The sequence below is a fragment of the Heloderma suspectum genome, chromosome 1, assembly GCF_057233095.1.
Source record: "Heloderma suspectum isolate Gila_16-S chromosome 1, 16-S_ref, whole genome shotgun sequence".
NCBI classification, from domain to species: domain Eukaryota; kingdom Metazoa; phylum Chordata; class Lepidosauria; order Squamata; family Helodermatidae; genus Heloderma; species Heloderma suspectum.
Genome location: NC_139458.1, coordinates 240,132,160 through 240,146,078, shown reverse-complemented (window position 1 = coordinate 240,146,078; position 13,919 = coordinate 240,132,160). Strand labels below are relative to the sequence as shown.

The 13,919-nt window shown below is 43.5% G+C and overlaps 1 protein-coding gene across 2 annotated transcripts in view; it reads right to left on the bottom strand.

Annotated features, from left to right (window-relative positions):
- Positions 1-356: 356 nt before the first annotated feature.
- EVA1A (eva-1 homolog A, regulator of programmed cell death) overlaps positions 357-13,919 on the bottom strand; it is a 32,210-nt gene continuing 18,647 nt past the window's right edge. The window contains exons 1-2 of one of the 2 annotated variants that reach the window (XM_084822057.1): positions 4,540-4,600; positions 363-1,566 (exon numbers count right to left, since the gene is read on the bottom strand). In XM_084822057.1, the coding sequence (XP_084678183.1) occupies positions 1,202-1,566; positions 4,540-4,594 (420 nt within the window). In that variant the 5' untranslated portion in view covers positions 4,595-4,600 and the 3' untranslated portion in view covers positions 363-1,201. Of the gene's footprint in view, positions 1,567-4,539; positions 4,601-13,919 lie in introns of those variants that run through there. The other variant, XM_084822048.1, reaches the window with a different exon arrangement.

Genomic DNA, 13,919 nt, shown 5'->3' with positions numbered 1-13,919 from the left:
CCTTTCTGACCTCTCTTGGGGAGCTTTCAGATGGACAGCTCCTAACACTGCCAGTCGAAAGGCATTGTGCAGCTATCTCATCTTTCCCCTAACAGATTTTTTTTCTGGTAAAAAAAAAAAAAAACGATGGAAGAAGTAGTGAGAGAACACAAGGGGTTACATGGGAAGATCATGATGCCTAGACCACGCACCCCCCTCCCAGTAAAATTCTGTGTATGAAGCAGAGTGGCTGCATAATAAATGCCTCATCTGGAAACACCCTCAGTCCCATTTTCTTCCTGTAATGTACATGCAAGACTCTCTCTCTTGCTGTTGTTGTTTTGAATAAAATATATAAAACATTGTGCATCACAACTCACAAGAAAACATATTTTAGTATCAATAATCAATAAGGCACATCACTGTGCAGTATTTCCAATTGTGTGTGTGCACACAAAAACCATTTCAACCTCCTTGAAGTTAACAGTTTACTGACAATTCCTATAATAACATAAAGTCCCTGTTGGAGGAAGGCTGGATTTTTAAAAAAAAGGGTGGGGAAGGCGAATCTATAGATTAAAAGAATTGTATCCCTGAGGTGTCAGTAAAAAATGCTGCCATTCAAGCAAGATTAAAAAGAGGGTTTTTAAAAACACAATATAATATTGAACATCCAAGCACTGAGATGACTTCATAGTGTGGGAATAGCCAGTTCTGAAGCAGTCTTTTTTCCTTTCTTTTTTTTGGTAACTGAGACAATTCTATGACTTTCCAAAGTCATAAGACAGTCACTCATCATTTCTTTCTGCTTCAGTTCCTTCGTTATCAATATTGTCTTTTTATCATCTCTAGAAGGTTCCATTGAAATATTAGGCAAGTAAAAACTCATTCTTCTCAGACATGAGGTGAGAAAATTCAGTGTCACAGATTTCAAATCTTGCAGAATATAAAGTGAATCTTTAATCTTGTATATTCCCCTTCTACTCCACAACAGCAGCATCTTTGTGAAGAAAACACCTGGTGGTAAGTGAGGGAGAGGGAGAGTAGCGATTATCAGGATACAGGGGGTGGCTGGAATGCTTCATATTTGATGTCAGTCTGCCTTTGCATTAGACAGGAAGACATTATAAAGCCCCTTTCCTCTTTCTCCCTACCCAACACCCTTCTTAACAGGCTTAGAAGACACCAGGCTGCAGTACCAACTGGCAGTATTTGCTAGCCATTAGTAGTAATGATTTAGACTCCTGGTCCCCAGAACATCTGGCTGCCCATTCATCCATATCTCCCGGATGATGCGCTCCCTTTCTTCCAGTCTCTGTGCTCTCTCTAGCTCCTCAGCTGAGGTAAACACATCCATGTTCAATGTCCTTTCAAACCTGCGATGCCATCGTGCAGATAGGTCAGATACAGTGTCTGAGTCATTGTCGCTACCACTGCTGTCATTGCTAGTGTCCCATGATGGCTTTTTTGTTGGCAATTGTTTGCAATCAGTTTGACAGGAGATTCGGAGCACTAAAGCCAGCAAGGTCAAGAGGAGTCCAACACAAATGCCAGACACAAAATACAGAGCAGCACGGTCAGGATTTTCTGAAAGATGGAAGAAAAATGGTTTTTAGATGGTGTGTGTGCCAGCTACACAAACTGCAAGAGTATCAGTCCATAAAAAAATTGTAATTATGGGGAAGGGGGGTGTTTTGTTTTTACCAATCAAGGTGACAGAAAGAAGGATGAGCACCAGGGCAGAAGGAGAGGGACTATTAAGAGAATGTAAATGAGATCTAGGAGAGACACACATTTGTAGTGGGAGATGTTTGGAAATGCCACACAATCCTTTGAACCTTGGGATACAGGATAAACTGAAGTGCAATGGAATAGGAGACAAACAAGGGAGTAAATAATTGGTGGTGGTGAAGATAATCTAATTGGCTGATAACACTGAGGATCACAGGTGAGAAATCAGAGCAAGACATATGACTGAAGAAGCCAATGTGTTTGGAAAAAGAATAAACTGTGGATTGCAAAGGGAATAAATGGAATATCAGCAGTTAAGGGCAAAGCTAATATGCATAACAAAACACCATTAGCAGCTTTTGTTAGAGAGAGAATGCTTTGGAAGGGGGTTATTTAGAGCAAAGGGGCAGGACTTAACCCTTTTCCTGGCTGCAACTGTTCACCAAAAGCGGCTGTCAGTTGTTTTTCTTTTTAAAACACACACACTCCCCTCAGTGCCCTATTCAAAGTGCAGCCCTAGACATCTCAGTGGCACACAGAATCATAAATGATTACAGAGCTTTCATATTTCCTATATGCCCTGGAACATATGGAATGTTATGGAACATATGGAATGAACTGCACTCACAATACTCAGCAGACTTTTTGCCCAGGCTACTGAAATGGCATTGCAGATGATACTGCTAAATAACAAATGAGGTCCGTGTGCAACGTTGATGAATTCTACTTAACGATATCTCATATAACGGGTGAGGAACAGGCCCTCCATGGGCTGGATGATGTCACTTGGCATGGCCACACCCCACTGACATGCCCACTGACATCATCCCCCTGCCTGTTTTGCCTTTCTCCGTGCTGAGTTCCATGCACTGAGAAAGGGACTCAGCTAGCACTGGGAGGCTCTTGGCAGTCCCTGGCTCCATGCAGCATTCTTTGTCCCCACAGGTGTAACTCACGTTGTGTAGCCAGACTCAGCCAATGTCACTGGTCTCCAGCCACTGCTTTGGCTGGGGACCAACCTCCCCCACCCTGCACTTCCCCCATTGGGGATGACACAGGGTGGGTGAAGCACTTAGCACACTGCTCCTCTCCCAGTTGGGAGAGGGAGCTGCATGCTAAGTAAGGGGAATCCCCTTATCATCTCCAATCTGTGATCAGAGATAACAAGGGGATTCTAACACACGCTGCTTGCCCCCCCAGTCGGGGGAGGGAGCGGCACACAGAAGGATCCCCTGATCTCTGATTAGAGATAACAAGGGGATACCTCTCCCTGCCGCCTCCCAAGGCCCATGGCAGCCTCCAGGCCAGGCGGTGAAGCTTGGGGAGGGGCAGGGCTTGAGTAGGGGAGTGGGTGGGGCCCACAGAGGGAGCGCAAGCCTCCACAAATTGGACGGGGAACCTCCATGGGCTGTATTATACCTGCCGACTGGAGGTTCCCCACCACTGCCCTATATCCATCACTTTGTAGGATTCCACAGTATTTTAATCTTTTTTGACTTTGAAGTAAAGGTATAATTCTTTTACTGTATCTTATTAGCTTAAAATAGTGGTCTTCACCAGATGAGTCATGTGTACCCCACAACGGGTGGGTCAGACCAGTGATACTATTGTCTCTTAAGGTTTGTTTGTTTTTTAAGAGATGGGGGAAATACAGGGAGAAGGAATGAGTAGGGGAAATATAGAAGTAGGGAGACTGTATAGGAGAAGGAGAAAAACAGAGATATGGGGCATACGCAATTAAAAATTACAAGTGGGTCCCAGGTGTGCTGCTCTTGCTGGGCTGCCAATGTAATGGATGGGGTTCAGCTGGGACGGGGTTCAGTGGGGGTGGCCAGACTGGCAATGGCTCTAGGTGGCCTGCCTTAACTCATCAGCACTGCTATCTGAACTATGCTGGCCCTGCTTCCAACATGGGTATGGTAGGGACAGTGTAAAAAAGATGATGGTGCCCATGTGTACATGGGCTCAGAACCGAACGCAGCGCCACCGCTGTGCCACCGCCACTGTTGGAGGGTGGCCCACTGGCAGTGATGAGCAGAGTTCCAGGTCCACATGTCTAATCCATTGGCTTGGAATATTCTATCTGGTCTAATCCACCATGGTGCCAGTTTCTTCCTGCTCCAGCAATTTTCAAAGAGAATTTCTGTGAGACATTTCCTTAAAGTTCAACCTTCAGGTTCTATCTCATAAATAAAGAAAAGAGTACAGAAAACTGCATATCAAAAGTTGGTACAAAACAAACAGCTCTAACACTGGGGCCCCTCATGAAATTGCCTCATTGAGCACTTGGCAACTGCGGGTGGATTCACACATTCACTTTGTGGCATGGTTCTGCTCTTCTTCATGCCACCATGGACCAATAGAATGAGATTTGAGAGTCCTAACGGGTACGGGAGCAGAAATGGCCCAGTGGGCTCAGGCAACCCCTCTAAGAACTCACCCCATCACAACGAACCATTAGGACAAGTTTTAGCCCCCTGGCATGTGCAGGAACCCTGGATAGGCTCCCACAGGGACCCCGGAACCATATATGGTCACATTGCCACCCCCAGCAGTCCAATAGGTATGGTTTTAAGCCCAGAAACATCCTACCCCACCAGCCAGTCAGAAGAGGTGCAGCCAGATTCGATCAATGTAGCCACTTAGCTTGTCCAGACATGTTTCCTGCATAGAGAACAAGGAGACGCCAGGCACCCTTGAATACTGAACCCCAGAAAGGCTGCAAGCCGAGTCATGCCTCCATACTTTTCAAAAGAACTAGAAAGGGAGAGCCTGCTACAGCTCCTGCGAATGTAAGAAGAAAAGATGCAGCTGTGGCAGAGAACATACCTGTAGACATTTTTACAGAATTCCTGGAAAATTTGAGGAGGCTGTAAGCAGCCATTAAAACAATGAAGACCATCCACAGTAAGCAGTTCAGTAAAACTTTAAGGAAGAAAGGAACTTTACATCTATATAGATGTATGGCCACAAAAGTTATAATTGCAGTTTTCACAGAGCTACTGGGGTCAAGCCTGATGGAGACAGAAAAAGAGGTTTCCCAGTCAAAAAAGCATTTTATATTAAGCTGTCTAGCAGCAACCTTTTTGTTTTTGTTTTCTGCAGAGCACTTGTTTTTCATATTTAAAACATGCTATAAGCTTCACCCCTAGCCACACTTAAAACCTTGGTAGGCTTTTCCAAAAAAAGTACGCTCACCCCCGTGTAAGGTAACTTTGAGATGTAGAAGATCAAGCAAGGGCGTCCACAGAAGCCTGGGGAGTCAGAACCACAAGGTCCCCTTTTTATATTTAAAACCTATAATATTACCTGCAGTCTAGTCCTTCACCCTAGACACATTTAAAATGCTGTTTGGGTTTTCCCCAAACTAGGCTCACCCCTGTAAAGTGACTTTGTATCATTAATCCCCACACTGACATGTAGAAGACAGACACAGATAAGCAAAGGAGTCTACAGAATATCAGGATCCAACCAAGCTTACCTGCAAGCTCCCCCATCACCCTGGACATATTTAGAAAGCTGGTTTCCCCAAAACTATGCTCACCACTGTAAAGTGACTTTTCAGATGTAGAAGCCACAGATCAAACAAGGGACTACACAGATCTGTTAGGATCCAACCATTACCCCACACACACTTTTGTTAGAGAGTTTTGTGTTAGTCTTGCTTAGCAGCATACACACCTCTCTCTCTCTCTCTCTCTCTTTCTTTCTTTCTTTCTTTCTGTAGAGCACTGGTTTTTATATTTAAAACCTACTATAAGATTACCTGCAATCTGGTCCTTCACCCTAGACACACTTAAAATGCTGTTAGGGTTTCCCCACCCCTTCATGGATCACTGCTTTGTTGTGGCGAAGGGGCTTGCATAACTCAGTGAAGCCATAAGCTATGCCGGCCCATGCAGGGCCACCCAAGATGGACAGGTCATGGCGGAGAGTTCAGACAAAATGTGGTCCACTGGAGAAGGAAATGGCAACCCACTCCAGTATTCTTGCCAAGAAAACCCCATGGAATGTATCACAAGGCTAAAAGATATGATGCTAGGAGATGAGCCCCTCAGATCGGAAGGTGTCCAATATACTACTGGGGAAGAGCAGAGGGAATTTCCAAGTAGCGCCAGAAAGAGTGAAGCGGCTGGGCCAAAGCCGAAAGGACACTCAGCTGTGGATGTGTCTGGTGGTGAAAAGAAAATCCGATGCTGTAAAGAACAATATTGTTTAGCAACCTGGAATGTCAGATCAATGAATCAAGGTAAGCTGGAGGTGGTCTAACATGAAATGCAAGATTGAACATCGACATCTTGGGAATCAGCAAACTAAAATGGATAGGCATGGGCGAATTTAATTCAGGTGACCATCATATCTACTATTGTGGGCAAGAATCCCTTAGAAGAAATGGAGTAGCACTCATAGTCAACAAAAGGGTGGGAAAAGCAGTACCGGGATCTCAAAAACGATAGAATGATCTCAGTACGAATCCAAGGCAAACCATTCAACATCACAGTAATTCAGGTCTATGCCCCAACCACTGATGCCGAAGAAGCTGAGGTTGAGCGGTTCTATGAAGACCTACAACACCTTCTAAAACTAACACCAAAAAAAGATGTCCTCTTCATCATAGGGGATTGGAATGCTAAAGTAGGAAGTCAAGAAATCACCGGGATAACAGGCAAGCATGGCCTTGGTGTACAAAATGAAGCAGGACAAAGGCTAATAGAGTTTTGCTAAGAGAACACGCTGATCATAGCAAACACTCTTTTCCAACAGCACAAGAGGTGACTCTACACATGGACATCACCAGATGGTCAATATCAAAATCAGATTGATTATGTCCTTTGCAGCCAAAGATGGAGAAGCTCTATACAGTCAGTAAAAACAAGACCTGGAGCTGACTGTGGCTCAGATCATGAGCTGCTTCTTGCAAAATTTCAGCTTAAATTGAAGAACATAGGGGAAACCACTAAACCATTAAGGTATGACCTAAATCATATCCCTTATGAATATACAGTGGAGGTGAGGAATAAATTTAAGGGATTAGACTTGATAGACAGAGTGCCTGAGGAACTATAGATGGAGGTCCGTAACATTGTTCAGGAGGCAGCAGAAACTCAATCCATCCCAAAGAAAAAGACATGCAAGAAAGCCAAGTGGCTGTTTGATGAGGCTTTACAAGTAGCTGAGGAAAGAAGGGAAGCGAAATGCAAGGGAGAAAGGGGAAGATATATCCAACTGAATGCAGAGTTCCAGAGAATAGCAAGGAGAGACAAGAAGGCCTTCTTAAATGAACAATGCAAAGAAATCGAGGAAAACAACAGAATGGGAAAGACTAGAGATCTCTTCAAGAAAATTGGAGATATCAAGGGAACGTTTTGTGCAAAGACGGGCATGATAAAGGACAAAGAAGGCAGGGACCTAACAGAAGCAGATGAGATTAAGAAGAGGTGGAAAGAATACACAGAAGAACTATACAGGAAAGATCTGAATGTCCCTGATAGCCATGATAGTGTGGTCACTGAACTTGAGCCGGGCATCCTACAGAGTGAAGTCAAGTGGGCCTTAGGAAGCATTAGTAACAACAAAGCTAGCGGAGATGACAGTATTCCAGCTGAGCTATTTAAAATCTTAAAAGATGATGCTGTTCAAGTGCTGCACTCAATATGCCAACAAATTTGGAACACTCAACAGTGGCCACAAGACTGGAAAAGGTCAGTTTACATTCCAATTCCAAAGAAGGGCAATGCCAAAGAGTGTTCAAACTACCGTACAATTGTGCTTGTTTCACATGCCAGCAAGGTTATGCTCAAAATCCTACAAGCTAGGCTTCAGCAGTATGCGAACCGAGAACTACCGGAAGTACAAGCTGGGTTTTGAAGAGGCAGAGGAACTAGAGATCAAATCGCCAACTTTCACTGGATCATGGAGAAACCAAGAGAATTCCAGAAAAGTGTCTCCTTCATTGACTACGCTAAAGCCTTTGATTGTGTGGATCACAACAAACTGTGGCAAATTCTGAAAGAGATGGGAGTACCAGACCACCTTACCTGTCACCTGAGAAACCTGTACGAGGGTCAAGAAGCAACAGTAAGAACCAGACATGGAACAACCGATTGGTTCAAAATTGGGAAAGGAGTACGACAAGGCTGTATATTGTCGCCCTGCTTATTTAACTTATATGCAGAGTACATAATGAGAAACGCTGGGTTGGATGAATCACAGGTCGGAATTAAGATTGCCAGGAGAATTATCAACAGCCTCAGATACGCAGACGATACCACCCTCATGGCAGAAAGAGGATCTCAAGAGCCTCTTGTTGAGGGTGAAAGAGGAGAGTGCAAAAGCTGGTTTGAAACTCAACATTAAAAAAACGAAGATCATGGCATCTGGCCCCATCACTTCCTGGCATATAGAAGGGGAAGAAATGGAAGCAGTGACAGATTTTACTTTCTTGGGCTCCAAGATCACCGCAGACGGTGACTGTAGCCATGAAATTAAAAGACGCTTGCTCCTTGGAAGGAAAGCTATGGCAAACCTAGACAGCATAATAAGAAGCAGAGACATCACCTTGCCGACAAAGGTCCATCTAATCAAAGCTATGGTTTTCCCAGTAGTAATGTATGGCTGTGAGAGCTGGACTATAAGGAAGGCTGAGCGCCAAAGAATTGATGCTTTCGAACTGTGGGGCTGGAGAAGACTCTTACGAGTCCCCTGGACTGTAAGGAGGTCAAATCAGTCCATTCTAAAGGAAATCAACTCTGAGTGCTCATTGGAAGGACACATACTGAAGCTGAAGCTCCAATATTTTGGCCACCTAATGCGAAGAGAAAACTCTCTGGAAAAGACCCTGATGCTGGGAAAGACTGAAGGCAAAAGGAGAAGGGGACGGCAGAGGATGAGATGGCTAGATAGCATCACTGATGCAATGAATATGGACTTGAGCACGCTCTGGGAGAGAGCACAGGACAGGAAGGCCTGGCGTGCTATGATCCATGGGGTCACGAAGTGTCGGACATGACTGAACGACTGAACAACAACAGGGTTTCCCCAAAACTATGCTCACCCCTGTAAAGTGACTTTGTCTCTTTAATCCCCACACTGAGATGTAGAAGCCACCCCACAGATTATATTATTCAAAGTGTAGCAGACTTTTATTTTCCCACTGGGAAAAAGTAAGCATTTTATAAAAAGCAGAAAAACAAAAGTTGCAACATTTCAGATCTGAAGCAAAAGGATCCTTTTACAAGCACTCTGTAAAGAAAACAAAATTAAGCATTTTGTAAAATCCAAAAATAAAGTTACAGGGGTTACAACAGCCCCTCAAGGTAGACATGCTTTAAACATTGCTAAGATTTTGTAAAATAAAAAAATAATAAAAAATCGGGGGGGGGCAGAATCAAGAGGTGCTGTTTAGCAAGAGTTGGGATAGAGAGACTAAAATGGAAATAAATTCTCATTTTAAATGTGCTTTGCTGGTTTTCCTTGTAAACTAGCTGTTAGCAGTTTGGTAAACTTAGTAATCCAAGCATCCGATCCTGGAGATTGTGGAGTTCCCTAATTCCTGAGAGACAGAAGATTTTGCAATAGCTGTTATATACATAGGAAACAAAAGTGACATTTTAATTAGTAAAAATAGACGGCGTGCAGCCCATCTATTTACGTATATGTAGGGGGAAACTGTACTGTGTAGAACAATGCAACTGGTGCTTGGAGACTCTGATTAGCAAGTCAGGGATGGGTGCAGTTTGCAGGCTTTTATATATATGTAAAAGATCCTGCTACATTCAGTAAACAAAGTTATCTCCAGCAACTATATCTTAAGCCTATCTACTGTATTCATGGGTGCCTGAGAGGTGGATATGCTGGTAAAGTTGAAGGGGGGAAAGTAAGCATTTTTGTAAGAATCACAAGGGTTGCAACAACTCTGTAAGGTAGACAAAATTAAGTATTTTGTACAAATCAGAAAATAAAGGTTGCGAGGGTTACAACGTCCCCTAAAATTATGTACAATGTAGCAACACTACTACTTCTTTGTAGCTAATTCAGGCCAGCAGCGCCTAAGTCTTATTTTTATCAGGATAACAAGCTGCCTCTGTGAACCACCTCTTTATTATAGTTTCTTTCTTCCTGATTAGCTCAAGACTTCCTAAACCCCATCCCACATCCCCCGAAACCCAAATCTGCTGGAAGTGCAGCATCCCACATGCAACAATCTTTGGCTGTGTCCCAGCCAAAGACCAATAGGTCAAGGGAAATAGCATTGTTTTAAATATTTGTTTTACAACATCCTCCACCAAAGATGTAACTTTTGGAGTTGTTTGCTTGTAAGACTAGAGTCAGATTGCTTCAGCCATTGATCCTCAGAAAATATAGTTCAGGTAGTTTCTGGGGGGCAAGCATCACTAAGATGAGATCCACAAATGGGGGGGGGAGGGAGGGGACATTTAGCAAGAGTTGGGATAGGGACACTGTACTTTAAAATGGAAATAAATTCCCATTTTTAAATGCACTTTGCCCGCTTTTCCTTGTAAACTAGCTGTTAGCAGTTTGGTACTTTTATCAATCCAAACACCTATTCTTCGAAAGTGTGGGATTCCCTAATTCCCAAGACACAGAAAATTTCACAGTAACAGCCTTTAAGTGGTAGTGTAGAGAAGAAACCATTAAAGAATAAAGATACATGTAACTTGCAGCCCCTCTTGTACATTTGGATGTAAAATTCCTTTCTTAAAGTTTTATTAAACCGCTTTTTATGTATTATTTTGTAATGCCTGCATTTCTGCAAGCATGTATTAATTGTATTTTTTTCGCAGAATATCAGGAACATATTTTGGGGGGAAATTTCTGTGGGAAAAAACAGAACAGCTTATTTAAAAACAATATACTAGAGGTTTGAAACTTCACAACATACCCCCCGCCCAGCGAATGCTATTTGGTCCGTTGGCTTGATGGATACTCTCATACGGTTCTATGTTCTTTGTGTTTTACAAAATAAATGAAGTGTCTCTACCTTACAGGTTTGCTGTAAAGGATGTCTTTTGCTTCAGACCTGAAATGTTGCTAACCCTTGCAATCTTTGTTCTATACTTTTTAACAAAATGCTTACTTTTCCCCATGGAAAATAAAACCTGCTACACTTTAAATAATGTAACTTTGATGATCTATGGGGTGGCTTCTACAGTTAAAAACTGTTAAGAATCCTATTTTAAGTACCACTGGAAACTACAAGTGTACTTTTACAAAATTCTTGTTAAGGGCTACAATAGTATATTTCCCCTGCATATAAATGTACCGGGAGTTGGGGCCTGCAAGCACTTTCAACATATATCTGTAATGGTTACTTCTGTACATAGCAACTTAAAGGCTGTTATTGCGCAATTTTCTGTCTCTCAGGGATTAGGGAATCACATACTCTCCAATGATAGGAGTTTGGATTAATACGTTTACCAGTCTGCTAACAGCTGGTTTACAAAGAAAAACAGACAAAGGATTTTTACAAAATCTTAGTGGTGTTTAAAAAACACGTCTACCTTGAGGGGTTGGTGTAACCCTTGCAACATTTTATTTTCCAATTTATACAAAATGTATAATTTTGCCTTCCTTACAAAGTTGTTGTAAAAGGTTCCTTTTGCTTCAGAACTGAAATATTGTAACCTTTGTTTTTCTGCTTTTTACAAAATGCTTACTTCTTTTCTCAGTGGGGAAAATAAAAGGCTGCTGCACTTTGAATAATATAACCCTGATGATCTGTGAGGTTACTTTTAGAGTTAAAAACAGAAGGTGCCCCCTTTTAAGTACCAATGGAGACTGCAGGCCTACTTTACAAGGCTGCTGTTAACAGCTACAACTAGCAGTACAATTTCCCCCTACATATAAATAGATGGGCTGCAAGCAGTCTAATTTTTTATTAAAATTTAACTTTTGTTTCCTATGTACATACCAGCTTAAAAGGCTGCTATTGCAAAATATTCTTCTGTCTCTCAAGAATTAGGGAACCTCACGTTCTACAAGATCAGATGCCAGGATTACGACATTTTATCAAGCTGCTAACAGCAAAAGTGAGAATTTATTTTAGGGATGTCAGAGAATTCCGCCACAGATCTCAGTGAGGCTGAATGCCAGTGCATTCGGCCCCCCGAAATCTGTGGCGGAATGGCCTGCCCCCCCCCGCGGATCCCCCCTGGGACGAGACTTACCTGGGGCGGATGTTCCGGGCGGTGGCGGCTGCGGCGGCAGTGGCTGAGGCGGCTGGTCTTCCGACCGGCTGCCACCACCGCCATTTGCAGTCTTGTCGGAGGGGGGGGTTTACAAGACGTGATAGGCTATGTAAAGATTTACATAGCCTATCATGGCTGGGTAAAAAAAAAAAAAACCGCATACGCAAATGGCGGCGGCTATGGCGGCCACCATTTGCGTTCCTTATTTTTGGCCGTCTTAGTCTACGTAAATATTTACATAGACTATGACGGCAAAAATAAAGGGGAACGCAAATAGCGTAGCGGGCGCTATTTGCGTCCCTTTTTGATTCGCCGTTTTAGCCTACATAAATATTTACGTGGGCTAAAACGGTGAATCAAAAAGGGACGTAAATAGCGCCCGCTACGCTATTTGCGTTCCCCTTTATTTTCGCCATCATAGTCTACATAAATATTTACGTAGAATAAGACAGCCAAAAATAAGGAACGCAAATGGCGGCGGCCATAGCCGCCGCCATTTGCATACACAGTTGTTTTTTTGGTTTTTTTACCAAGAGCCCTCCGTGGCCGGAAATCCAGCTGCGGACGGCTCTGGCCTGGGCCTGGCCAGCTGCTCTGCGGAGCTGCTGCGGAGCACAGCCGGCCATGGAGGATTCTGGGGGGGAGGAACGGATCGCCTCCCCACCCGTCAAGGATTCCAGGGGGAGGGACGGAACGCCTCCCCCCCACCATCAACATAATCCACGGAAAGGTAAGTAACTTTCGTACATCCCTAATTTATTTCCATTTAGAAGTCTAGACCATCGATCCCTACTCTTTTCTAAAGGGCAACCCCCTGTTTTTTGGATCCCCATGTAGTATTTTTACAACATCTAAGTGGCACTTAAATAATTATTTACTTTTTAAAGACCATTGAAGGTTTTACTTGGAACCCCTGTGATTTCTATGTTAATGATTCTTTCAAAATTATCCTTACAAAGCTTACTTTTCCCCTTCAACAATACCACCCTTTTGGATCTAGTTCCATTTTGGGAATTAGTGATAAAAGTTGATTCTTTCAAAATGATTCTTAAGGAAGGAAGGAAGGAAGGAAGGAAGGAAGGAAGGAAGGAAGGAAGGGTGGGTTTAGTTTTTCCCTTCCACTCTATCAGCACACAGTCAGGGCCAGAAATATTGGAGCAAGGATAACTGTTTTGGCAGTTGGCCTCCGTACACCACAACATTAGAGCCAGTGTGGTGTAGTGGCAAGAGTGTTGGACTGGGAGCTGGGAGATCCGGGTTCTAATCCCCACTCGGCCATGGAAGCTCACTGGGTGACTTTGGGCCAGTCACACACTCTCAGCCCAACCTACCTCACAGGGTTGTTGTTGTGAGGATAAAATGGAGAGGAGGAGGAGGATAATGTAAGCTGCCTTGAGTTCCTTGCAAGAGGAAAAAAGGCGGGATATAAATGCAATAATAATAATAATAAAATAAACATTGAAGTTGAAAAGAAACACACCCAGATGGGAGCTGAGTCAGGACTTTCAGCTGTAATTCAAGTGGTTTCACAAAAGTGGGGCACTAACCATTCAGGAAGAACAGCCAATGGCATACACACACACCCATGGTTGGTGGCCCATAAGTAATGGAACGAATGGCTGACAAGCAGCAGCATGGCCAGGTGTAGCCTGTTTCCTGGGTACTCCATGACCAGTCAAGCAGATAAAAGGCCTGGAGGTGGTTCTCAGTGTTACATGTGCATTTGGTAGCTGTTCACTGGAACTCCCAACATGAGGTCCAAAGAGGTGTCCATGCGAGTGAGGGAGGCCATCATTAGGCTGAGGAAACAAAATGAACCCATCAGAGAGATAGCAAAAACATTGGGAGTGGCCAATACAACAGTTTGGAACATCCTGAAAAAGAAGGAATTAGCTGGCAAGCTCAGCAACAGCAAAAGGCCTGGAAGACCTCAGAAGACAACTAAAGTGGATGACCGCAGAATTCTGCTCATGGTGAAGAGGAACCCTTTCACAACAGCTA